General features: G+C 40.7%; 1 protein-coding gene across 11 annotated transcripts in view; it reads left to right on the forward strand.

Annotated features, from left to right (window-relative positions):
* The window catches only part of SLC25A21 (solute carrier family 25 member 21), a 702309-nt gene that overhangs the window by 606306 nt on the left and 74210 nt on the right, over positions 1 to 21793 (forward strand). For all 11 annotated transcript variants that reach the window (XM_033952164.1, XM_033952163.1, XM_033952167.1 and 8 more), the window contains one exon: positions 8957 to 9064. In XM_033952164.1, coding sequence (XP_033808055.1) covers positions 8957 to 9064 — 108 coding nt within the window. The remainder of the gene's footprint in view (positions 1 to 8956; positions 9065 to 21793) is intronic.

Here is a 21793-nt window from a genome sequence, read left to right on the forward strand (position 1 = left end):
GTTTTAATGTAGAAAGGGCAATATGTGGAGGTTTATTTCGCCAAATAAATTTGGACAACATAGATTCCAAATCTTTATAAAAGGACCAATTAGCCATTCTGGGAAGCATCCACAAAACATAGTTAATTATAGGGGATATAGTCATTTTCACCACTTCTACTCTGCCCCACCAAGATAAATAATAAGGAGACCATGTACAGGTCAAAGTTATAATTTTCGATTGAAGAGATTTAAAATTTAGAGACAAAAGAATATCTCTATGGGCTCCTTTTACAAAGCTGCGCTAGCGTTTTTAGCGAATGCACCAGATTAGCGTGCACTATAGCGTGCGCTAGCCGAAAAACTACTGCCTGTTCAAGAGGAGGCGGTAGTGGCTAGTGTATGTGGCAATTTAGCACGTGCTATTCCGCGCGTTAAGGCCCTAACGCACCTTTGTAAAAGGAGCCCTATGTTTATGGAATAAAATGTCCAAATATTTTAGTTGATTAGGATACCATTTTATATTAGCAGGGCCTATATCAGTTAAAAATGTAAAATCATTTAATGGCATTGCTTCTGACTTGTCCCAATTGATGCAATAACCAGAAAATTTAGAAAACTCAGCCACAATCCTGAGTAGTGCAGAAACTGAGTCAGCCGGTTTGGTAAGGAAAATAAGCAGGTCATCAGCATACGCTAATAGTTTAAATTGGTTATCTCTACAAAATATTCCTTTAACTAGAGATGAATTTCTTATAGCAATAAGAAGAGGTTCAAGCGTGATGTTAAATAAAAGAGGGGACAATGGGCAACCCTGCCTAACACCTCTAGTTAATTTCACTTCTTCAGAGAGGATATCATTGATTTTAAATCTAGAAAAAGGAAAAGTTTACAAAACCTTAATCCAGTGTACAAAGTCATTCCCGCACCCAAACCACAGCAAAGAATCACACAAATGAGGCCATTCCACCATATTGAAAGCTTTTTCAGCATCCAGTGAAATGGCAATGGCAGGGTTTTTGCTAGATTGTGCTAAATCAGTAAGGTCATGAAAGGTACGAACATTGTCACCAATATATCTACCTTTCATGAAACTAGAGAATGATACGATGACAAAGTTCATCAATGTTCCCGTCCCCGCGGATAACCGCGGGAAACCATCTTCATGTCATTCTTTAAAGAGAGAGGGAAGAATTAGAGTATAATTGGGCACAATCACTGACCCGTAAGCTTTGCTTTGAAGAATGCTGGTGTAGAAGGACTGAGGTTGAAATAGACACTAGAAAATGACATGGGATTATTTCCCGCGGTTATCTGTGGGGACGGGAAAGGTGATGAATTTTGTCACCGTGTCATTCTCTACATGAAACCAACCTGGTCTGGATGTATTATGACAGGTAAAAATGATTCAAACCTGGATGATAGAACTTTAGCAAGAATTTTGCAGTATGCATTAAGAAGGGAAATAGGTCTATAATTTTCAACTTTAGTATCATCCCTACCCGCTTCAGTAAAGCGACCCTGATCTATGGGGTTTTGCCATAAGTAATTAAAGAGAGATGTTAATCTTGGAGCAAGGGCTACATTAAAAGTTTTTAAAAATTCAGCAGAAAAGCCATCGATCCCAGGAGCCTTTTTAGAGGAAAGAGATTTAATAGCTGCCAGAACTTCAGTTTTAGAAATAGAGGAACCCAACGAAGCTTCTTGCGATTCCGTTAGGGATGGGTGAGGTAAGTTATTTAAAAACAATTCATGAACTACTCGGAAATCATCTAATGAGGAAGCAAATAATTATTTGTAAAATTTAACAAATTCTTTTGCAATATCGCCATCATTTGTAACACTTAACCCACTCTCAGAAAAAATGGATGCAATTCTAGATCTTTCTTTTTTGTTAGCAAGAAATCATGCTAAAGATCTACCTGCTTTATTAGCATTCATGTATTGGCCAGCTTTATTAATAAACATTTCATCACAAGCCTTCTTACTAGCTAATGAATTATATTCATACTTTAACTTGATAAGTTGTTGAAGAGTATTGGCATCTTTATTTTTAATATGATCTTGTTCTAGCAGAGCTATTTTAGATTCTAATTTAGCTAAAGTATTATTTTCAGACTTTTTTTCCAGGCAGAATAACTAATAATTTCTCCCCGTAAATAGGCTTTGAAAGTTTCCCAAATAGTATTAGGTGATATAACATCAGACTCATTATTTTCAAAAAAATTCCGCTATAAAATTATTCTTTCAATGAATTGCGAGTCCAAAAGATAGGAAGCATTAAATCTCCATATTTTCTGCTTTGGTGGAGAAGCTAACCAAAAGTCCATAGTTATTAGCACATGATCTGATATCAATATTAGGGAAATGTTTGCATTTAGAGTGTTAGGAACTAGCGATTTGGATACAAGAAAATTCTGGAATACGATTGATGGCATGCGGAGTAAAAAGTGAAGTCCCTACTTGTAGGATTAAAGTTTCTCCAGGGATCAGAAAGACCCATGTCCAAGATAATATATTGTAATTCAGACCACATTTTGAATGGACGCATGATGGAAGTAGACTGCCTGTATAAAACTAAATCTAAGAAAAGATTGAAATCACCCCCAATAATCAAAGGGTGAGAACCATACTCCACTAAAATGGATCTTATATCTGCCATAAAATTGAAACAATCACCATTCGGTGCATATATATTTAATACTTAAAAAATAAAAGAACCCACTTGAAACATTAAAATGACCCACCTCTCATCTAAATCTGCCGCCTGTTGCAGAATAGAATTTAAAAATGACCTACGACAGACAATAGATACCCCTCTTTTCTTCAAAAAAGCATGGGAGTGAATATAAACATTAGCCCATTCAAATTTTAATTTAGAACAGCCAGCTTTATTTAAATGCGTCTATTGTAACATAAGAAATCTATATTCTTTTGGACCACGTAATCAGAAACTTTTTTACGTTTAATTGGATGATTAAGACCATTAACATTCCAACTGGTCATATTAAGCCTACAGCAATAAATAGGCTAATAGAATCTTTACTAAGGTCAATAAACAATCACATTATTTCAAAAGAAAGACCTTAGACTAACATATTAGATTATAGAAGTTCATAGACCTCAGTGGTGTAACTGTGTGAAAATCAAGTTTCAATACACACAGTATATTATACACCAAGATTCGTCATCGGTCCAATTTTTCAAAGTGCTTAAAGTGCAATCTTTATAAATAATTTTAGTAAGTAAAAGTACTCATCTTAACGTGCAAAAAACGTGACTTGGGGTATGTACTCCGACATAAAGCTATGTTTCGCCAGATGTATCTCATATATATCTCTATTTAGATTAGAAAATCCAAAAAAGTCTTACAACCAACTTTTAAAAGTAATCTTTAAGTCGGCCGGAGTGACATTATTCCTTATACATTTTCAAAATAACGTGATGAAGTAAGTGTCTCTACTTGGCCAATCAAGAGGGAAAAGCCCTCTAATGACGTGGATAGATCGCAAGCTCATATTACACCAGCGTCATCCACTCTAGGCCCCTAGGTTTCACTGTATCAAGAGTAAAGATCCATTTTTGTTCTTTGAAGTTAAGTTTCTCAACTGAATTTCCACCCTCCCACCTTAATTTCACTTGATCGATAACTCGCCATTTAAGGTCAACTATCCTATGCTTTTTATCCTGCCAGTGTTGAACTAAGGGGGCTTCTATTCTCCCTGTATTAATCTTTGACTTGTGCTCTGTTAGGCGAACTGATATCTTTCTACTTGTACGCCTCACATATAGAAGATCACAGGGGCATTTTATTATATATATTACAGACATACTAGACCATGAAGTCAAGGAATTAGCATAATAGATTTTCTTTGTCCTGGGATCTATCCAGAAGGGGCCCGTCATAGTTTGAGCACACCATTGGCACTGTCCACACTCATCACTTTTAATTTCAAATTTATGCAGTGCCAATATTTCACCTATCATTCTTCCCCTTTTAAAGGATACAATAGGAGGTGATTGAAATAGTGGATGTAGTTGGAGTACTCCCCAGTGTCTTATAAGAATATTAAAAAAGGAACTATTCAAATCTAAAAAAGGCAGTACACAAATGAAGTCTTCCTCTTGTTGTCCAGTCTGTTGAATCAATAGGGCACAATTTGCATATTTAGCTCTTAAATATGCCTTCCTAATAGTTTAGCTGGATACCCTCATTGTTTAAAACGTACATCTAAAAATTTCACCTGAATTTCATATTCTAATGCATCTGTACACAACCTCTGTATACGTAGAAATTGGCTAATCGGGATATTATATTTTAGGAAGTAGGGGTGGTCACTTGAGAAGTGCAGAAAATTATTCATTTTTACTTCTTTTCGATACAAGGTAGTAGTACTAAACTAAACTAAACTAAACCTTAAGTTTATATACCGCATCATCTCCACGGAAGTAGAGCTCGGCACGGTTTACAAGAACTTAAAAATGAGAAAGGGTAGGAAAAGGTTTACATAAGTTTATAAATCAAGTGGAAAAGTAAGGGAAAATAAATTACGGTACATGTTAGAGAAGAGCCAGGTTTTTAGTTGCTTGCGGAATAAATGGAGGGAGCTCAGGTTCCGCAGCGGGATAGTAAGGTCATTCCAGAGACCTGTGATTTTGAAAAGAAGTGATTTTCCCAGTTTACCTGCGTGGAGAATACCATGTAGGAGGGGAAGGATAGTTTTAATTTATGGGCGGTCCTGGTGGAGTTAGGGCACGAGGAGTTGAAAGAAAGTGGTATTAGGGAAGGAAGGATGCCGTGAATAATCTTAAATAGTAGTAATCTGTTTATAGAATTTCTCATTATACCAGAAATAATTCTGACCAATAACCAATTTTGCTAGTTCTAATAGCCAATCACTCTGAAAACATCCCAGATCTTTATTGTCTAATGTATCCCTGATAATCTCAAAAGCAGCTGTCTGGGGTATTTGTGTATACAGGGAGGTGATATCCAATGTCACCAAAAAGGTGATATCAGGTATATCTCCTAGTTCTTCTATAATTCTTAGCAAATGCGCTGAATCTCTTAAATAGGAAGAAATTTTAACAACTTAAGGTCTCATAAAATAATCCAAAAATTTTGAGAGAGGTTCAAGTACTGAATTTATAGTTGAAACGATGGGTCGCCCTGGTGGGTTTATCAGAGTCATATGAATCTTCGGAAGTGTATATATTTTGGTGTCACTGGAGAAGTTTCTAAAAGATATTGAATTTCCATGGTGGTCAGCATTTTTTCTTCCTTCTACCAACAGTTTTATGTCGAGCTTAAATTGTTCCACTGGATCCTCCTCAAGTACCATATATGCATTTTTATCCTGAAGCTGTTGACTAATTTCAGTATGGTAATCTTTCCGATTCTGTATGGTAATAGCCCTGCCTGTATCAGCACGAGTTATAAGAATATAAGTATTTTGTTGAAGTTCTCGTAAGGCTGTAGATTCCTGTCTGTCAAGATTAAATCTTCGTTGATATTTAGAATAATGATTTTCTATTTCTTTAAATAATTAAGTACTAGAACTTGATAGTTCATCAGGAAAGGTTTTAAAACTCCAGGCGGACACCAGTGTGACTTTGGTTTCATGACAGAGAGATCGATTGCTGGTGGGTTCTCATCAAAGAAAACTCTCAACTGTAGTTTACGGAAAAATCTAAAAAATTCTCTCCTCATACGGAGTCATATGGTGAAGAGGGGACAAACCTTAAGCCTAGATTCAAGACTCGGGATTCAACTTCTGAAAGGGTGGTAGTAGATAGATTAATTATTGTTGATGCTGGTTCATTCTTGTTCGTACATTCAGGCTCTGTTGATCTCAAGGTTTGTGAAAAGACTTCCCTCGTCCTTTTGACTGTTCAGTTGCTTTAGAAATCGCTTGACCTTCATTGCCAGATTGTACATTTGAGGACTCACTCCCATCATCACTACTCATATCGGATGTCCCGGATGAACCATCAAAGGCTACTTTCTTGGTACTGGGTTTATTCACAGGTTTATTTACAGTGATACAGTGAAACCTAGGGGCCTGAACGCTGAGTTAGAGTGGATGATGCTGGTGTAATATGAGCTTGCGATCTATCCACGTCATTAGAGGGCTTTTCCCTCTTGATTGGCCATGTAGAGATGCTTACTTCATCACATTATTTTGAAAGTGTATAAGGAATAGGACGCCGCAGCCATGTCTTCCTGCATAAACTTTGAAATGCGGGAGACGTTGCTCCGCCTGACTTAAAGGTTAGTTTTAAAAGTTGGTTGTAAGGCTTTTTTGAATTTTCTATTCTAAATAGAGATATATATGAGATACTGATTTGTATTTATTTATCTATAAGGGGAATCCTTGATACAGCCATCTGGCTAAACATGGCTCTATGTCAGAGTACATACCCCCAAGTCACGTTTTTTGCAAGTTAAGATGAGTACTTTTACTTACTAAAATTATTTATAAAGATTGCACTTTAAGCACTTTGAAAAATTGGACCGATGATGAATCTTGGTGTATAATATACTGTGTGTATTGAAACTTGATTTTCACACAGTTACATCACTGAGGTCTATGAACTTCTATAATCTAATATGTTAGTCTAAGGTCTTTCTTGATTGCATATTAAGCCTAACCATATTCAAATAGAAAAAAATGACTTAAAATCACTCTGGTCAAATTATGCTTAGATTTATGAAGGATTTCTAGGAGCTTATACCAAGTAAAAATTACTTCATACATAGAAAAAATCCTTACACAAGATTACCATGGGTCCAAACATAGGCAACTGGACATACATCACTGACCCACCACTAAATTATAATCATTTAAGGACCAACCAAAGCAAGCAGAAAATAAATCAATTTGTGTCCAAGTTAACATATTAATGACAAGTAATAATAGTAAATATCTAATAGGCTTAAAACTAGCCAAAGATCTGCTAACCATATAGCTAAAACATATATACCATAAGTTACCACAAATAATCAGTTGCAGATAATGAAGTACAAGAACAAAAAGGTGGAATATTGACTTATCCATTATACCAAATACTAATAATGGCAATGATTTCTGAACTGAACTATACAATACAATCATACTGTAAAATCAGAAGAAATATATATGATTGAACCAATCTTAAACATAAAAATTATAAGGGAATATTAATTAAAAACTAAGATTTTAATAATAATAATTTTATTCTTATATACTGCCAAAGCCATGAAAGTTCGAGGCAGTTTACAACAAGAAGCGCTAGACAATCAGCGAAGAGGTCACAATTCAAAGTCATCTATGCAATCTTACATAATGGAAGAAGTGGAAAGCTATATAGATCTATATAGATTTTCATACACCAGCTATCAATTATTGCAGTTAAAATCATTTAAATAATTAAAATTTGATGACAATTACTACAGCCACTTCAATGTAACTATCCTGTATAAAGAGAGCTATATATCAATACCTTTCATATCCAATTTAATGTATTTATGCAAATGGTATTTCAAATTTATTTATATATATATATATATATATATATACATACACACATATATATACATATATATATATGTAATCAATTAAAAGCCCCTTTATCAAGTGAATTAATTGATTAGTTGCTATCAAATATTATAATTAATTTATATATATAAATATAAAATAGGAATAATAATGATAATTATATTTAATATATATAATATATAGTATTGTTAATAATTAACAAATTAGTGAGATACTAAGCACAATTATACTAAATTCAATGAACAATTTATTGCATCTATAAAATATAATTTATAATAGGATAGTATTAAATATATGATCTCAGCAAGACTTAAGTTATAACTATTCAATATGTTATGATATACCGTATTTGCCGGCGTATAAGACGACTTTTTAGTACCTTAAAATCCTCCCCAAAGTCGGGGGTCGTCTTATACGCCGGGTACAGTTTACATGCCCTTACTTGCGGGGCTGGATGTACTCAGTCGCGCGGCTCTTCTTCTCCCTACCTTCTCTGCTTGCAGCACAGAGCCGAACGGAAGTCTTCCCGACGTCAGCGCTGACGTCGGAGGTGAGGGAGGGCTTAAACAAAGCCCTCCCTCCCTCCGACGTCAGCGCTGACGTCGGGAAGACTTCCGTTCGGCTCTGCTGCAGGCATGGCAGGTAAGGAGAGAGAGAGTACCAAGAGAGAGGGGCGGCCGCCCCGCCCCGGTTGCAGCACAGCCGGCCAGGTCCCCTTACTTTTGTGGCACTTCCCCGACCGACCGACAACAGCCCGGGTCCGACAAACTTCCCTGCCCTTAACCGCGAATCTAAATTACCTTCTTACAGCAGCTGTAAGAAGGTAATTTAGATTCGCGGTTAAGGGCAGGGAAGTTTGTCGGACCCGGGCTGTTGTCGGTCGGTCGGGGAAGTGCCACAAAAGTAAGGGGACCTGGCTGGCTGTGCTGCACCCGGGGCGGTAGAGAAGGGGGGGGGGAAGGACTCTGAAAGCACTTGAAGACAGAGGAGGGAGAAGAACGCTGAAAGCACATGGGGGAATACAAAGGGGTGGAGAAGGAAGAAGGGGTCGTCTTATACGGCGAGTATAACACAAAACTCTATTTTTTAACTAAAAGTTGGGGGGGTCGTCTTATACGCCCAGTCGTCCTATACGCCGGCAAATACGGTAACTATTTAATTTAGATATTAATTAAAATTAGAATTCTTCCAATCAATATATAATATATAATAATAAGTACTTGTTAAATTCATAATAAGCACAATGACTGTGGTTTGTGGCTTTGTTGGCTTCCTGCTGGTGAGCTGTCGGCACTAGATCAGTATCTGAGCTGTATAATAATTTCATACAATGGTCGGAAACTCTGTAGAGCAGTCTACAATATGTTCTGTAAGCTTGTGGTTGGGTCACTGACATCTGGCTCTCCCTTACAAATTTTCTATTGATGTCCTTGTTTTAGGCACTTGCTGTTGCCGGTTTGGGGTCTGGACTCACTGAAGCAGTTGTCGTGAATCCTTTTGAAGTCATAAAGGTTAGCTTGCAAGCCAACCGCAATGCTTTTGCAGAGGTAAAGTAAAAACCATTTCATTTATGAATATTGTAATCTGTTGCCTATTAAAGAGTACCATTTGTATAGTGCAGATATCATGAAGTATCATATTTGGGTTATACAGTGATACCTTGGAATCTGAATGCCCCAGTACTCGAACAACTTGGAATCTGAAAAAAAAATTCAAGCAAATTTTGCCCTGGAATCCGAATACCCTGCATGTTGTTCGTGTGTGTTTGTGCCCCAGAATCCAAACGCTGCTTTGGAATCTAAACACTCTACACGTTGTTCGTGTGTGTTTGTGCATACGTTTCCCCAGCGCTTGGGCCACCCATGTGCCGTTCAGTTCATTGGCGGAAGCTGTAGTGAAAGCATCTCATGTGATTTTCGCCTTTGTGTAGTGTAGTGAGGAAAATACTGTACTGTATTATTTATTAATATTTTACCTTAAAATCCAGTGTATTTACTGTTAAAATTTGAGTTTGTGGGACCCAGTAATAGATTAATCCAGTTTCTATTATTTTAAATAGGAAAAATTGTCTTGGAACTCAAATGGGGTTCTGGAACGGATTTAGTTCGGATTCCAAGGTATCACTGTACAATTATTCTTCCATGCTGCCTATTACAGTACAATTGTACCTTGCTGATATTTATTATATTTCTGTTATATGATTGTACTACTGTGCTCTTTAATGTGTGTATTTAGAAACATAGAAACATAGAAAAAGAGGGCAGATAAGGGCCGCGGCCCATCTAGTCTGCCCACCCTAATGACCCTCCCCTATTTAACTCTGTGTAGAGATCCCACGTGACGATCCCATTTCTTCTTAAAATCAGGCACGCTGCTTGCTTCGATCACCTGAAGTGGAAGTGTATTCCAGCTATCAACCACTCTTTCAGTATTTCCTGGTGTCGCCGTGCAATTTACCGCCCCTGATTCTCCATGGATGTCCTCTTGTCGCCGTCGGATAGGGGAAGCAGCCTCCTGTCATTGATGTTAGGGCTTCATGCCACAGATGTTGTGTGTGTGCTACACATGCACAATCTGTTCCATTTAAAAAAAAGAAAAAAATCATCCCCCCCTCCGCACCTGGCACCCGGAGCCACTGTCTCCCAAAAGGCCCTGATTGGTTCAGTCGCCTAAGGCCCCTCCCCAGGAAAGAGACTTGGGAGTATTGGTTGACAAGTCAATGAAGCCATCTGCGCAAAGCACGGCGACAGCGAAAGGGCAAACAGAATGCTAGGAATGATTAAGAAGGGGATTACAAACAGATCGGATAAGGTTATTATGCCGCTGTACCGGGCCATGGTACGTCCCCACCTTGAATACTGCTTCCAGCACTGGTTGCTGTACATGAAGAAGGACACAGTACTACTCGAAAGAGTCCAGAGAAGAGTGACTAAGATGGTAAAGGGGCTGGAGGAGATGCCATACAGTGAGAAGTTAGAGAAACTGGGTCTCTTCTCCCTTGAAAAGAGGAGACTGAGAGGGAACATGATCAAAACATTCAAGATACTGAAGGGAATAGACAGGTTGTTCACTCTCTCCAAGGTAGAGAGAACGAGAGGGCACTCTCTAAAGTTAAAAGGGGATAGATTCCGTACAAATGTAAGGAAGTTCTTCTTCACCCAGAGAGTGGTAGAAATCTGGAACGCTATTCCAGAGGCTGTTATAGGGGAAAACACCCTCCAGGGATTCAAGACAAAGTTAGACAAGTTCCTGCTAAACCAGAAAGTACGCAGGTAAGGCTAGACTCAGTTAGGGCACTGGTTTTTGACCTAAGGGCTGCCCAGAAGTGGACTGCTGGGCACAATGGATCACTGGTCTGACCCAGCAGCGGCAATTCTTATGTTCTTATGTTCTCCATAGGGGTGAGTCCTGGCTCTGCCCTGGTAAAGAAAATATACTTTTCCAATGTCTCCCACTGAGATACAATGTAATTTATTACTCATGACCTAATAAATGAGGTGGAGGACTAGCCTATATCTTCCCAGACATAGTTTCCATCCAAGAAATCCCTAATTCCTTTCCTTACCCTGAGCTCCTAATAGTCAAGGTGCATCTTCCCAATCCTCTATGCATGCTTCTTTTCTATTACCCTCTATTACTTTTATCTGAAGAATGAAACCATTGTCAGCAGTCCTTGATTGGAGCCAGAATCAAATTCCCCAACATCCTTATCCTAGGTGACTTCAATGTAATGTTGATATCCCTGCAAATTCAAAAATATCCAATTTCCTAACATTGATATCAGACCTTAGCCTGATTCAACGTGTAACTTTCTCTACTCACCAGGCTGGCCATATTTTAGACCTAATTTTGACCCCCTACGTTATCTCCACTCAATCTGCATAGTTTTTTTTTATCACCCCTTCTCTTTGTACAATCATTTTGTTGTACAAGCCACCTTCTAATATAACATGCCCTACAACTAAATCCAGTCATCCTCCAGAAAAAATATTCAAACTCATCTCCCTTGGATTCCAAATGAAAAAAGACCAACCCCAGTAACACTCCTTCCATCAAACTTCCTCACATAGACACTTGAAGAATTGATTGAAACAATGCAAAACACTCTCAGCATGGCATCCTTTACATTTCCTCTCCACCCCACCCTCCATCATCTACTTCCATGATACCAAGCGCAAGATCCACCAAGAAGAAAGAACTTGAAGAAAACAGCATTCTTCATACATTAAACAACTTTGTACTACCCTTTGACGGCACTACAACAATCTTCTCAAGAAAACTAAAATAACATTTTATAATACAGTACGTCTCTGTAAATCTTCAAACCCTTCTAGAGATCTTTACTCTATTTATTGCCCACTCATTAGTTGTCCAATATCAACAGTAAACAGTCTGATACCTACCGCTGAAACACAAGCTGATTACTTTGTTTTGAAGATCAGTCGTCAGGCACGTATACCGTATTTTCACGCAAATAACGCGCACCCGTATAAAACGCGCACACGGGTATAGCGCGCAGAAATCACGATGATATGTACAAAAACTTTGGTATACCGCGCTCACGGGTATACCGCGCATGCTGCCCGACGCTCCTTTCGCCCGCCCTGACTTTCCGTGCGCTGTCCCGACTCTCCGTTCACCCCCCCTGACTTCCGTGCACTGTCCCCCCTTGAAGGTCTGTCCCCATCCTGAAAGCCTGATGCCCCCCCCCCGACGTCCGATACATCCCTCCCCCCGAAGGACCGCCGACTCCCCAACAATATCGGGCCAGGAGGGAGCCCAAATCCTCCTGGCCACGGCGACCCCCTAACCCCACCCCGCACTACATTACGGCCAGGAGGGATCCCAGGCCCTCCTGTCCTCGACGCAAACCCCCCTCCCCCCAACGACCGCCCCCCACAAGAACCTCCGACCGCCCCCCCAGCCGACCCGCGACCCCCCTGGCGACCCCCACGACCCCCCCACCCCCCTTCCCCGTACCTTTGGTAGTTGGGCCAGAAGGGAGCCCAAACCCTCCTGGCCACGGCGACCCCCTAACCCCACCCCGCACTACATTACGGGCAGGAGGGATCCCAGGCCCTCCTGCCCTCGACGCAAACCCCCCTCCCCCCCAACGACCGCCCCCCCCAAGAACCTCTGACCGCCCCCCCAGCCGACCCGCAACCCCCCCTGGCGACCCCCCCACCCCCCTTCCCCGTACCTTTGGTAGTTGGCCAGACAGACGGGAGCCAAACCCGCCTGTCCGGCAGGCAGCCAACGAAGAAATGAGGCCGGATTGGCCCATCCATCCTAAAGCTCCGCCTACTGGTGGGGCCTAAGGCACGTGGGCCAATCAGAATAGGCCCTGGAGCCTTAGGTCCCACCTGGGGGCGCGGCCTGAGGCACATGGTCGGGTTGGGCCCATGTGCCTCAGGCCGCGCCCCCAGGTGGGACCTAAGGCTCCAGGGCCTATTCTGATTGGCCCACGCGCCTTAGGCCCCACCAGTAGGCGGAGCTTTAGGATGGATGGGCCAATCCGGCCTCATTTCTTCGTTGGCTGCCTGCCGGACAGGCGGGTTTGGCTCCCGTCTGTCCGGCCAACTACCAAAGGTACGGGGAAGGGGGGTGGGGGGTCGTAGGGGTCGCCAGGGGGATCGCGGGTCGGCTGGGGGGGCGGTCGGAGGTTCTTGGGGGGGGGCGGTCGTTGGGGGGGAGGGGGGTTTGCGTCGAGGGCAGGAGGGCCTGGGATCCCTCCTGCCCGTAATGTAGTGCGGGGTGGGGTTAGGGGGTCTCCGTGGCCAGGAGGGTTTGGGCTCCCTTCTGGCCCGATATTGTCGGGAAGTCGGCAGTCCTTCGGGGTGGGGGTACGAGTGGTCCTGCCGGGGGGGGGGATGTATCGGACGTCGGGGAGTCGGCCGGGCAAGAGGGCTTGGGCTCCCTCTTGCTCCGATCGTGGATGCGGGTGCGGGTGGGAGCGCGTGCGAGCGGTCGTTCGGGGTGGGGGTGCGAGCGGTCCTGCTGGGGGGGTGAATCGGGCGTCGGGCGGGGTGGGAACTATGTTTTAAAACTTTTGTATACCGCGCTCACGCATATAACGCGCGAGGGGTATGCGCAGTAGGTAAAAACGTGTATAACGCGCGCGTTATATGCGTGAAAATACGGTACTGTACATAACACTCATCAGGCACACACTCAACAGGCATAACCGTCATCAGGCACACACTCTTTAGATACCTGTAATACTCATTCTCAGACTCTGACTGGTTGTACCAAATGATATTCTTTTCAATCCCAGACTCCTATCTTGATTAGTAATGTTCTTTCATCAATGAAACTGATGACATACTATCTTGATCCTATTCTTTCATCATGGCTTAAAAACCCAAATTAAGGGATGATCCCATATGATGCATATATTTTCTCTATGGTGAATCAGAGCCTAACCACAGGAAAAGTCCCTTCTCAATGGAAGCAATTCATACTGCTCCCTAAGATGGGAAAAAACCCTCATGAAATCCCTCCCAACCTGTTCACTATTGACCAATCTTAAACCTCCCTTGCTTCTCTAAAATGATCGAAAAGACAGATTATCTTCAGCTCAGTCATTTTATTGATCAGACTCATGCTCTCAATCCATGACAATCTGGTTTTCGATCACATCACAGTACAGAAACAGTCATGACAAGTGGGTTAGTTTTGCACATATACCACTCCACACTTTCCTGCACTTAGTTTGTTATTGCTACGAGAAGATGTCTGTGAGATGGTGTCTCTTAACTTACAATATTATATAACTGAAACCTCAAAACTTCGCTAAGTACAATTTATATTTAGCTTGACACCTTTAAATGAAGACTCATTCCTATCATAGGTCTGTAACTCCATAGAAAAAAGACACAGAATAAACTCCCAATAAAGGGCAGAAGTCTGTGTCTAAAATACTCCATATTACCGTTAATACAGAATCTCAACAAAAATGCTCTCCTACGTAGAATTTTTCATTATATGTTATGAAATATTATTTAAAAATGAGGAATTGCTAAAAATTGCAAACTGTACACAGTTCTATTTTCAAAAAAATTTCAGATGACTTAACTCATTCCTTGCATGTTTAACTGGCTTCTTACAACAGACTTCTTGTGGTTCCACTTCTTGTTGTCCAGTGAACCCCAAATCTGAAAATTCAAATCATCATGCTCCTTCTGAATCACCTCTTGAAATCACCTGTTTTGCTGACTGCTGTAGCAGAAGGTTATCATTTCACATCCACTTTCATTTTGTCTTACTGGCTTCAAAATTTATTTATTTATTCAATTTTTTAGCCCGTCCTCCCAAAGGAGCCCAGAATGGGTTACAAAGTACATCCATAATAATCGACAGTGAAGTGACTTAAGGAGAGAGGTGACATGAGCGTAGCTAGGTTGGTAGAAGATGAGTTGCAGAGCAGAGGTTTGCACAGATTGCAAAGGGGAAAGGCGACACTGAGGGATACCAGTTAGGAGTAGATTGCAGTAATAAAAGCATGAGGTTACGAGAGCTTGGATATGGGTCCGGGTAGTGTGCTCAGAGAGGAAGGGGTGAATTTTGGTGATACTGAAGAGATAGAAGCGACAGGTCTTAGCAGCTTGTTGGATATACATAGAAAATGAGAGGTCAGAATCGAAGACGACTCCAAGGTTGCGAGCAGAGGAGACTGGAACAATGACAGTATTATTTACAGAGATGGAGAAAGGAGGAGGAGGAGCAAATGGTTTAGAAGAAAAGAGGAGCAGCTCAGTCTTGGACATATTTAGTTTCAGATGACGGCAGGACATCCAGGCAGCAATGTCAGCCAAACAAGCAAAGACTTTTTCTTGGACTTTAGGTGAAATTTCAGGTGTAGAGAGGTAGAGCTGGGAGTCATCAGCATAAAGGTGATACTGGAAGCCATGGGAGGAGATCAGGGCACCGAGGAAAGAGGTGTAGAGAGAGAAGAGAAGAGGTCTTAAGACAGAACCCTGGGGTATATCAACCGCTAACGTGGTAGCAGCAGAAGAGGACCCACCAATACATACACTAAAGGTGTGTTGGGAAAGGTAGGAGGCAAACCAGGAGAGGACAGAATCACGGAACCCAAACGAGGACAGCATATCAAGGAGTAAGCTGTGATTTACAGTATCAAAGGCAGCAGACAGGTCAGGAAAGATAAGGATAGAGTAAAGGCCCTTAGATCTGGACCTAACGGCACCTAACTCCAAAGTAGGCATGTTTAGGGGTACAGAAAGACTTAGGCACTGCTAGGCACAATTCTCTAAAGGACTTAGGTGCCTATAATATAGCCCTTTAAAACCCTGGCCTATATTCCAGATGCCTAAGTTTAATTTAGGCGTTATTAAGCACGATTCTATAATGGGCACCTAAGTGTGTTTGACATGCGATAAGCACCAGACTCTAGGCGCCTATCTTTTTTAGATGCCAATTATAGAATCCGGTCCTTAGTGTTCACTAAATGTCACATTAAATAGCTAATGCAGGTTAGTAAATAGGACCTTAAATATTATAGGGATTGATATTCAATGTGATTTAACCGGCCAGTTAAATCACCTGTTTGGGGCTAACTGGTCATTTTTAGTTGCATTTAACCACTAAATGCTGCTGAAGATAACCAATTAGTGCTTCTATTTTGGGGGCGGAGTCAGTGCATGGCTGGTTAAGTGCTGATATTCCAAATTAACCGGCCAGGTTAACTGCATAAATAGGACCACATAAAAGTCAGGCCTATCTTAATGCGGTAATCTATAGTTGGTTGCCTGCTGAATATTACACTTAACCAGCTACGTGCTAGCCAACTCCACAAACCTGGAAATTCAATGCCGGTGCCTGGACATGGCCCAACATTAAATGTCAGGATTTAGTGCCACTAGCTGAATACCAGGCCCATACGTAGAGTTTATTGGCCTTTCCTCACAGAGGAAGCTGATTGAGTTCTTAGCTATACATACATCAATCAACATGTAGTGCTTGATGTGGCCACCAGACATGAAGTCAAAAGATAAGGAACTTCATAATGCAGTTAACTCAAAGCTAACTCTACTTATAACACATGCACCATCTTACTGTATATTAAACTTAGACCACATGTTACTGATTTCTTGTATGACTCTGAGCAAGTCACTTTTCCTCTCTGTATCTCAATATACTCATTATAATGATGAATTTATTATGCTTTTTTCTTGCTCATTGGACCAAGTGGTAAAGCAAATTGGGATCCAGATTAATATTAAGGCCATAGTTCTCTTGTTCTAATGGCTGTTTGCCCTTAATCACTAATGTACACACTCCCTTCAGAACCACAAATCTCAAGTCCCAGACAGGCATGGGTCCTGACTTTCACTTAAGAATATTGCTATTACAAACTAAATATTTCATGTCTCTCGGTTTTGATCTTTCTGAGCCGTATGCGGGGATTCTTTTTTCAGAAACAGAAAATAATGCCTTGTTTTCCAGCCAATCAGATTTTTTTTTGCAAAGGGCTGGGGCATTCAATGTAGCTTTTAGCCAGTAATTAAATCTGGAAAGTACAATGAAACTTAATAGCGGAGGGACTTAACAGGGCTGTCTTTCTCCAACTCTCTGGATGTAATTGGAATCACTTGACTCATTGCTGGTGTTCTATTGGCATCAGATTTTGAAATGAAAACTCTGTAAACAAAATCATCTTATTAAAATTACTCTTGTTTATAGAGATTTACTCAAAATTGTTCCAAATTTTCCTACTCAGGCATCCAAGTGGAAGTCCTGTTTTGCCATTCCAATTACATATTTGCCTTCACATACGTGACACTGGATTCTGTGGGAACAAAGCACAGCAAATTAGCAAATATTAGTTTTGTTTAGGGTTTTCTTTTTTTTTTCAGGTGCAATATAAGCTTAGATTGATTATATTTCTTTAAAAAGCCAGAATAAAGGGCTTAATGTAGATTGATACTGAAATCCTTGCAAGAAGTCTCTCTCATGCAACTAGCTGAGGACTGCACGCATGATAAGATGGCACTGGACCCAGTACTACTAAGGAGGAAATTATCAACATGGGTTACCATTAAGTCAAATTATTTTACCACAAGGTCTCATAGAAACAGAGTCACCAATCTACTGCATTTCTTTGAAGGAGTGAATAAATATGTGAATAAAAGTGAACTGTGACCTATGGTCAATATTATGTATCTGGATTTTAGAAAGACATTTGACAAAGTACCTTAGAAAAGACTTCTGAGGAAATTAGAAAGTCATGGAATACGAGGTAATGTCCTATTATGGATTAAGAACTGGTTAAAATATAGAAAACAGAGAGTAAATAGTGGGGTTCCCCAGTAGTTTGTGTGGTACCACTGCTTTTTAACATATTTATCAATGATCTTGATATAGGAATAACTAGTGAGAGAAATAAATTTGCTGATGACACAAAGTTGTTAAATCACAAGAGGCTTCTGAAAAATTGCAAGTCTGGGAGACTAGGCATCAGAATAGCAGATGATTAATGTGATCAAGTGCAAAGTGATGCATGTGAGAAAGAGGAGCCTGAACTATAGATTCCACATTAGGAGTTATTGCCCAGGAAAAAGATCTAGGTGTCATGAAACCCTCAGCTTAGTAGGCAGCAACATAGAATGTTAGAAATGATCAGGAATGGAAAGGAAAACAAAGTTGAGAATGTTATAATGACCTTGTATCACTCCATGGTGTGGCCGCACCTCAAATACTATGTGCAATTCTGCTCATTGCATCTCAAAAAAGATATAGCAGAATTAGAAAAGGTACAGAGAAGGGCAATGAAAATGATAAAAGAGATGGGATGACTTCCCTATGAGGAGAGGCTAAAGAGACTAGGGCTCTTCTGTTTGAAGAGATGGTTCCGGGGTGATATAATAAGAGGCCTTTAAAATAGTGAGTGGAGTGGAAAGGGTGGATATGAATTGCTTGTTTACGCTTTCCAAAAATACTAGGACTAGGAGGGCATGCGATGAAGCTACTAAGTAGTAGATTTAAAACAACTTGAGAAAATATTTCTTCACTCAATGTGCAATTAAATTTTGCAATTTGTCGCTCGAGAACGTGGTAAAAACAGTTAGAGGGGCATTTTCGATAGTGCGTCTAAGTCCGACTTTGGACATATTCCGCAAGATGTCCAAATATCAGGGTGGGGAAACATTCATTTTTGATACTGCTAGATGTCCATCATTTTTTTTTTTTTTGGGGGGGGGGGGGGGGAAATGACCTATTTGGATGTCTTGGCCCTTAATAACATCTAACTTTTTGGGATGGGTTTTGATGGGCTCATACTTAATATCATAGATGTTGTGGTTAGAATGCCAAATTGGCCTGGATCCTCCTCTCTATTGCTCACTAGCCCACCCAAAAGACTACTTTAGATACCTATGTGCTGCTCTACTAGGCTTTCCCCTACCAGATGCTGCTATTCTAGAGTCAGGTATGTACCTTTTTGTTCTCCTTTTTGTGTAGTGGAAGGGAATCAGTGAGCACGGGGGAGTGTTGGGGTATCTTACTTTGATGCATGCAGTGGTCATCTAGTCAGTTTGGGCACTTATGTGGCACTTAAATGCTTCTAAAACAGGTCTAGCTCTGAATATCTAAGTTACATCCAGGACGTCTTGCAAAACGTTTGATTATTGCTGAAAGACATCCAAGTCTAACCTGTTCTTATGCACGCTCAAACCCCTCCCATAACACACCTCCACCACGCCCATCTCTAGCTCTGGATGCACAGAGGCTGGGATACCTCACTAGGGTTTAAAAAAAAGGATTGGATAACTTCCTAAAACTAAAGTCCATAAGCTATAATTAAGATAGACTTGGGGAAATTCACTGCTTATTCCTAGGATAAGCAGTATAAAATTTTTGGGATCTTACCAGGTACTTGTGACCTGGGTTGGCCACTGTTGGAAATAGCACACTGGGCTTGATGGATCTTTGGTCTGTTCCAGTATAGCAGGGGTGTCAAAGTCCCTCCTCAAGGGCTAAAATCCAGTCAGGTTTTCAGGATTTCCCCAATGAATATACATGAGATCTATTAGCATACAATGAAAGCAGTGCATGCAAATAGATCTCATGCATATTCATTGGGGAAATCCTGAAAACCCGACTGGATTGCAGTCCTCGAGGAGGGATTTTGACACCCCTGCAGTATAGTGACTCTTATGTTCTCTACTTGATCTTGGTTTTTTTCTGTCCTCAAGTTCCTTCTTTTAAGGATTCTCTTCTAGTCTTCCTTCATCTTTTCTCTTTCTTCCATATAGTTGTCCATTCTTGGTTTCTCTCTACAGCTCTCTCATCTCACTTTCTTCTAGTCTTATTCCCTCCTCCATTTCTCCTCCTTTTCTCAACTTTTTTAAACCCTATGAAGCTAAGGGGCTCATAATCAAAAAATATAAATATCCACAAAAGCCCTAAATAGGGATAGATGGTGCATGGGGAGAGAGAAAGAAATGTTGCTCATGATAATGGAGGAGAGGAAGAGAGAGATGCTGCATGGAGGGGAATAGAGAGGTTTGACCTAGGGCACAAAGTAGGGAGAGAGAGATGGTAGACAGTGGGAAAGAAACAGAAACATTGGATATGGCTGTGGAAGGGAAGGTACAGATATGGAAGATGGATAGTGAGCACAGAGAAAGAAGAAAATGTCAGATGGGTAGGAGACTCTGGTGAACGAGTTAACAGAAGACAAACAGAAACCAAAGCATGGAACCAACCTGATTTGAATAATAAAATGACTAGAGAACAAAAAGTAGAAAAAATAATTTTATTTTCTATTTTGTGATTACGATATATCAGATTTGAAATGTGTATCCTGCCAGAGCTGGTGTTAGACAATGAGCATGAGCTAGGAACTAACAGAGAGCGGAAAAGTCTTTTTTACTTATTTTGTTTACACCACAATGCCGGTGTGGGATTGGAGAGGGTAAAGGAGGATGGGGTAGGTAAAGAGGCTACAAAATAAACCTGCCAGTTCATTTGAAAAGAAAAACACCCGATTGGGTGGGAAAAGCAAATAGAATAATCGATTCAATAGGCCGAATCAAATAAAAAAATAATTTTCTGAATCGTGAAGCACTAGCACTTACTCTGTAACTGCTAGAGCTTTAGCAGGTATGATGGCACACAATGAGTTGATATGAATGCACACCTTTATGTTCACATTTCCTTCTCATCATGTGATTTTGAATCTGAGGGCAGGAAGCACTTCATTCAAATGTGGCCCTGGGGGCTGTGGAGCAACTGATTGCAGAGCTTCTAAGATTTATGTATGCAGTTCATAGAAACTTTCTGGATGTGGAGTTGCTATTGTATTTCAGTCTGTGAGTTCTAGATATGAATGGTGTCTGGGGCTCTGAGAAGGAGAAATAGGAATATGATTTTGCCAGGATGAGAGGGGATAAAAATTGTAAAATGTGTGATGAATCTGCTTAGGAAGAATGAGGGTGGGTGAGCTTAGCCTGAAGGGAAAGGGCACTGACCAAGGTAAAGTGAGTGGGAACCTAATGGTGGGAGGTGGAATTAGTAGGGGGCAAAGCAGGTCAGTTCAGGAGGAAATAGAGAGCATAACAGACTACAAAACCTTCAAAAAAGAAACTAAAACCCTACTCTTCAAAAATCACATAAAACCTGTTTAACACGACCAGTTCCTTACCTAACTCCACCTACCACACACTCTACCCATATCTAATCTAAAATGTTTCTTATTACCCAACATGTGGCTCCTTAAGTTCTTGACAATTCTTATGTAATTCTTAAGTTCTCGACAATTCTTATGTAATGCTTACGACAATTCTTATGTAGTTACAATTCTTGTAACCTCCTGACAACTCTTGTGTAATCCACCTTGAACCGCAAGATAATGGCGGAATAGAAATCACTAATGTAATGTAATGTAATAACAGTATAAAATGGGAGTGTGGAGTAGGTATGGGGGTATTAAGCATCCTACCACAAAAAAATCATACTGCTTTGGGAGAAAAAAGTGAGAGAAAAATAGAATAAGAAATTAAGAGGAAGAAGAAGACATTAAGGTAGAGGAGGACTGAGGAAGAAGTAGAGATGGTCTAAGAGGAAACAAAAATGTGTGATATGCACAGGTATGTTAGAGAAGATGGACTATTCCAGACTGGCTGAGTGGGGAAGAATATGGGACCAGGGTGGACTGGAAAGCAAAGCATGAATGTGGTATAGATAGGCTGGGAGTAGGATGGTAAACTGTGGAGGAAGAGAGACAGGTGGGACTTGTAGTGCTACCCTAGCATTTC

This window comes from Geotrypetes seraphini, chromosome 7 (genome assembly GCF_902459505.1).
Source record: "Geotrypetes seraphini chromosome 7, aGeoSer1.1, whole genome shotgun sequence".
Classification (NCBI taxonomy): Eukaryota; Metazoa; Chordata; class Amphibia; order Gymnophiona; family Dermophiidae; genus Geotrypetes; species Geotrypetes seraphini.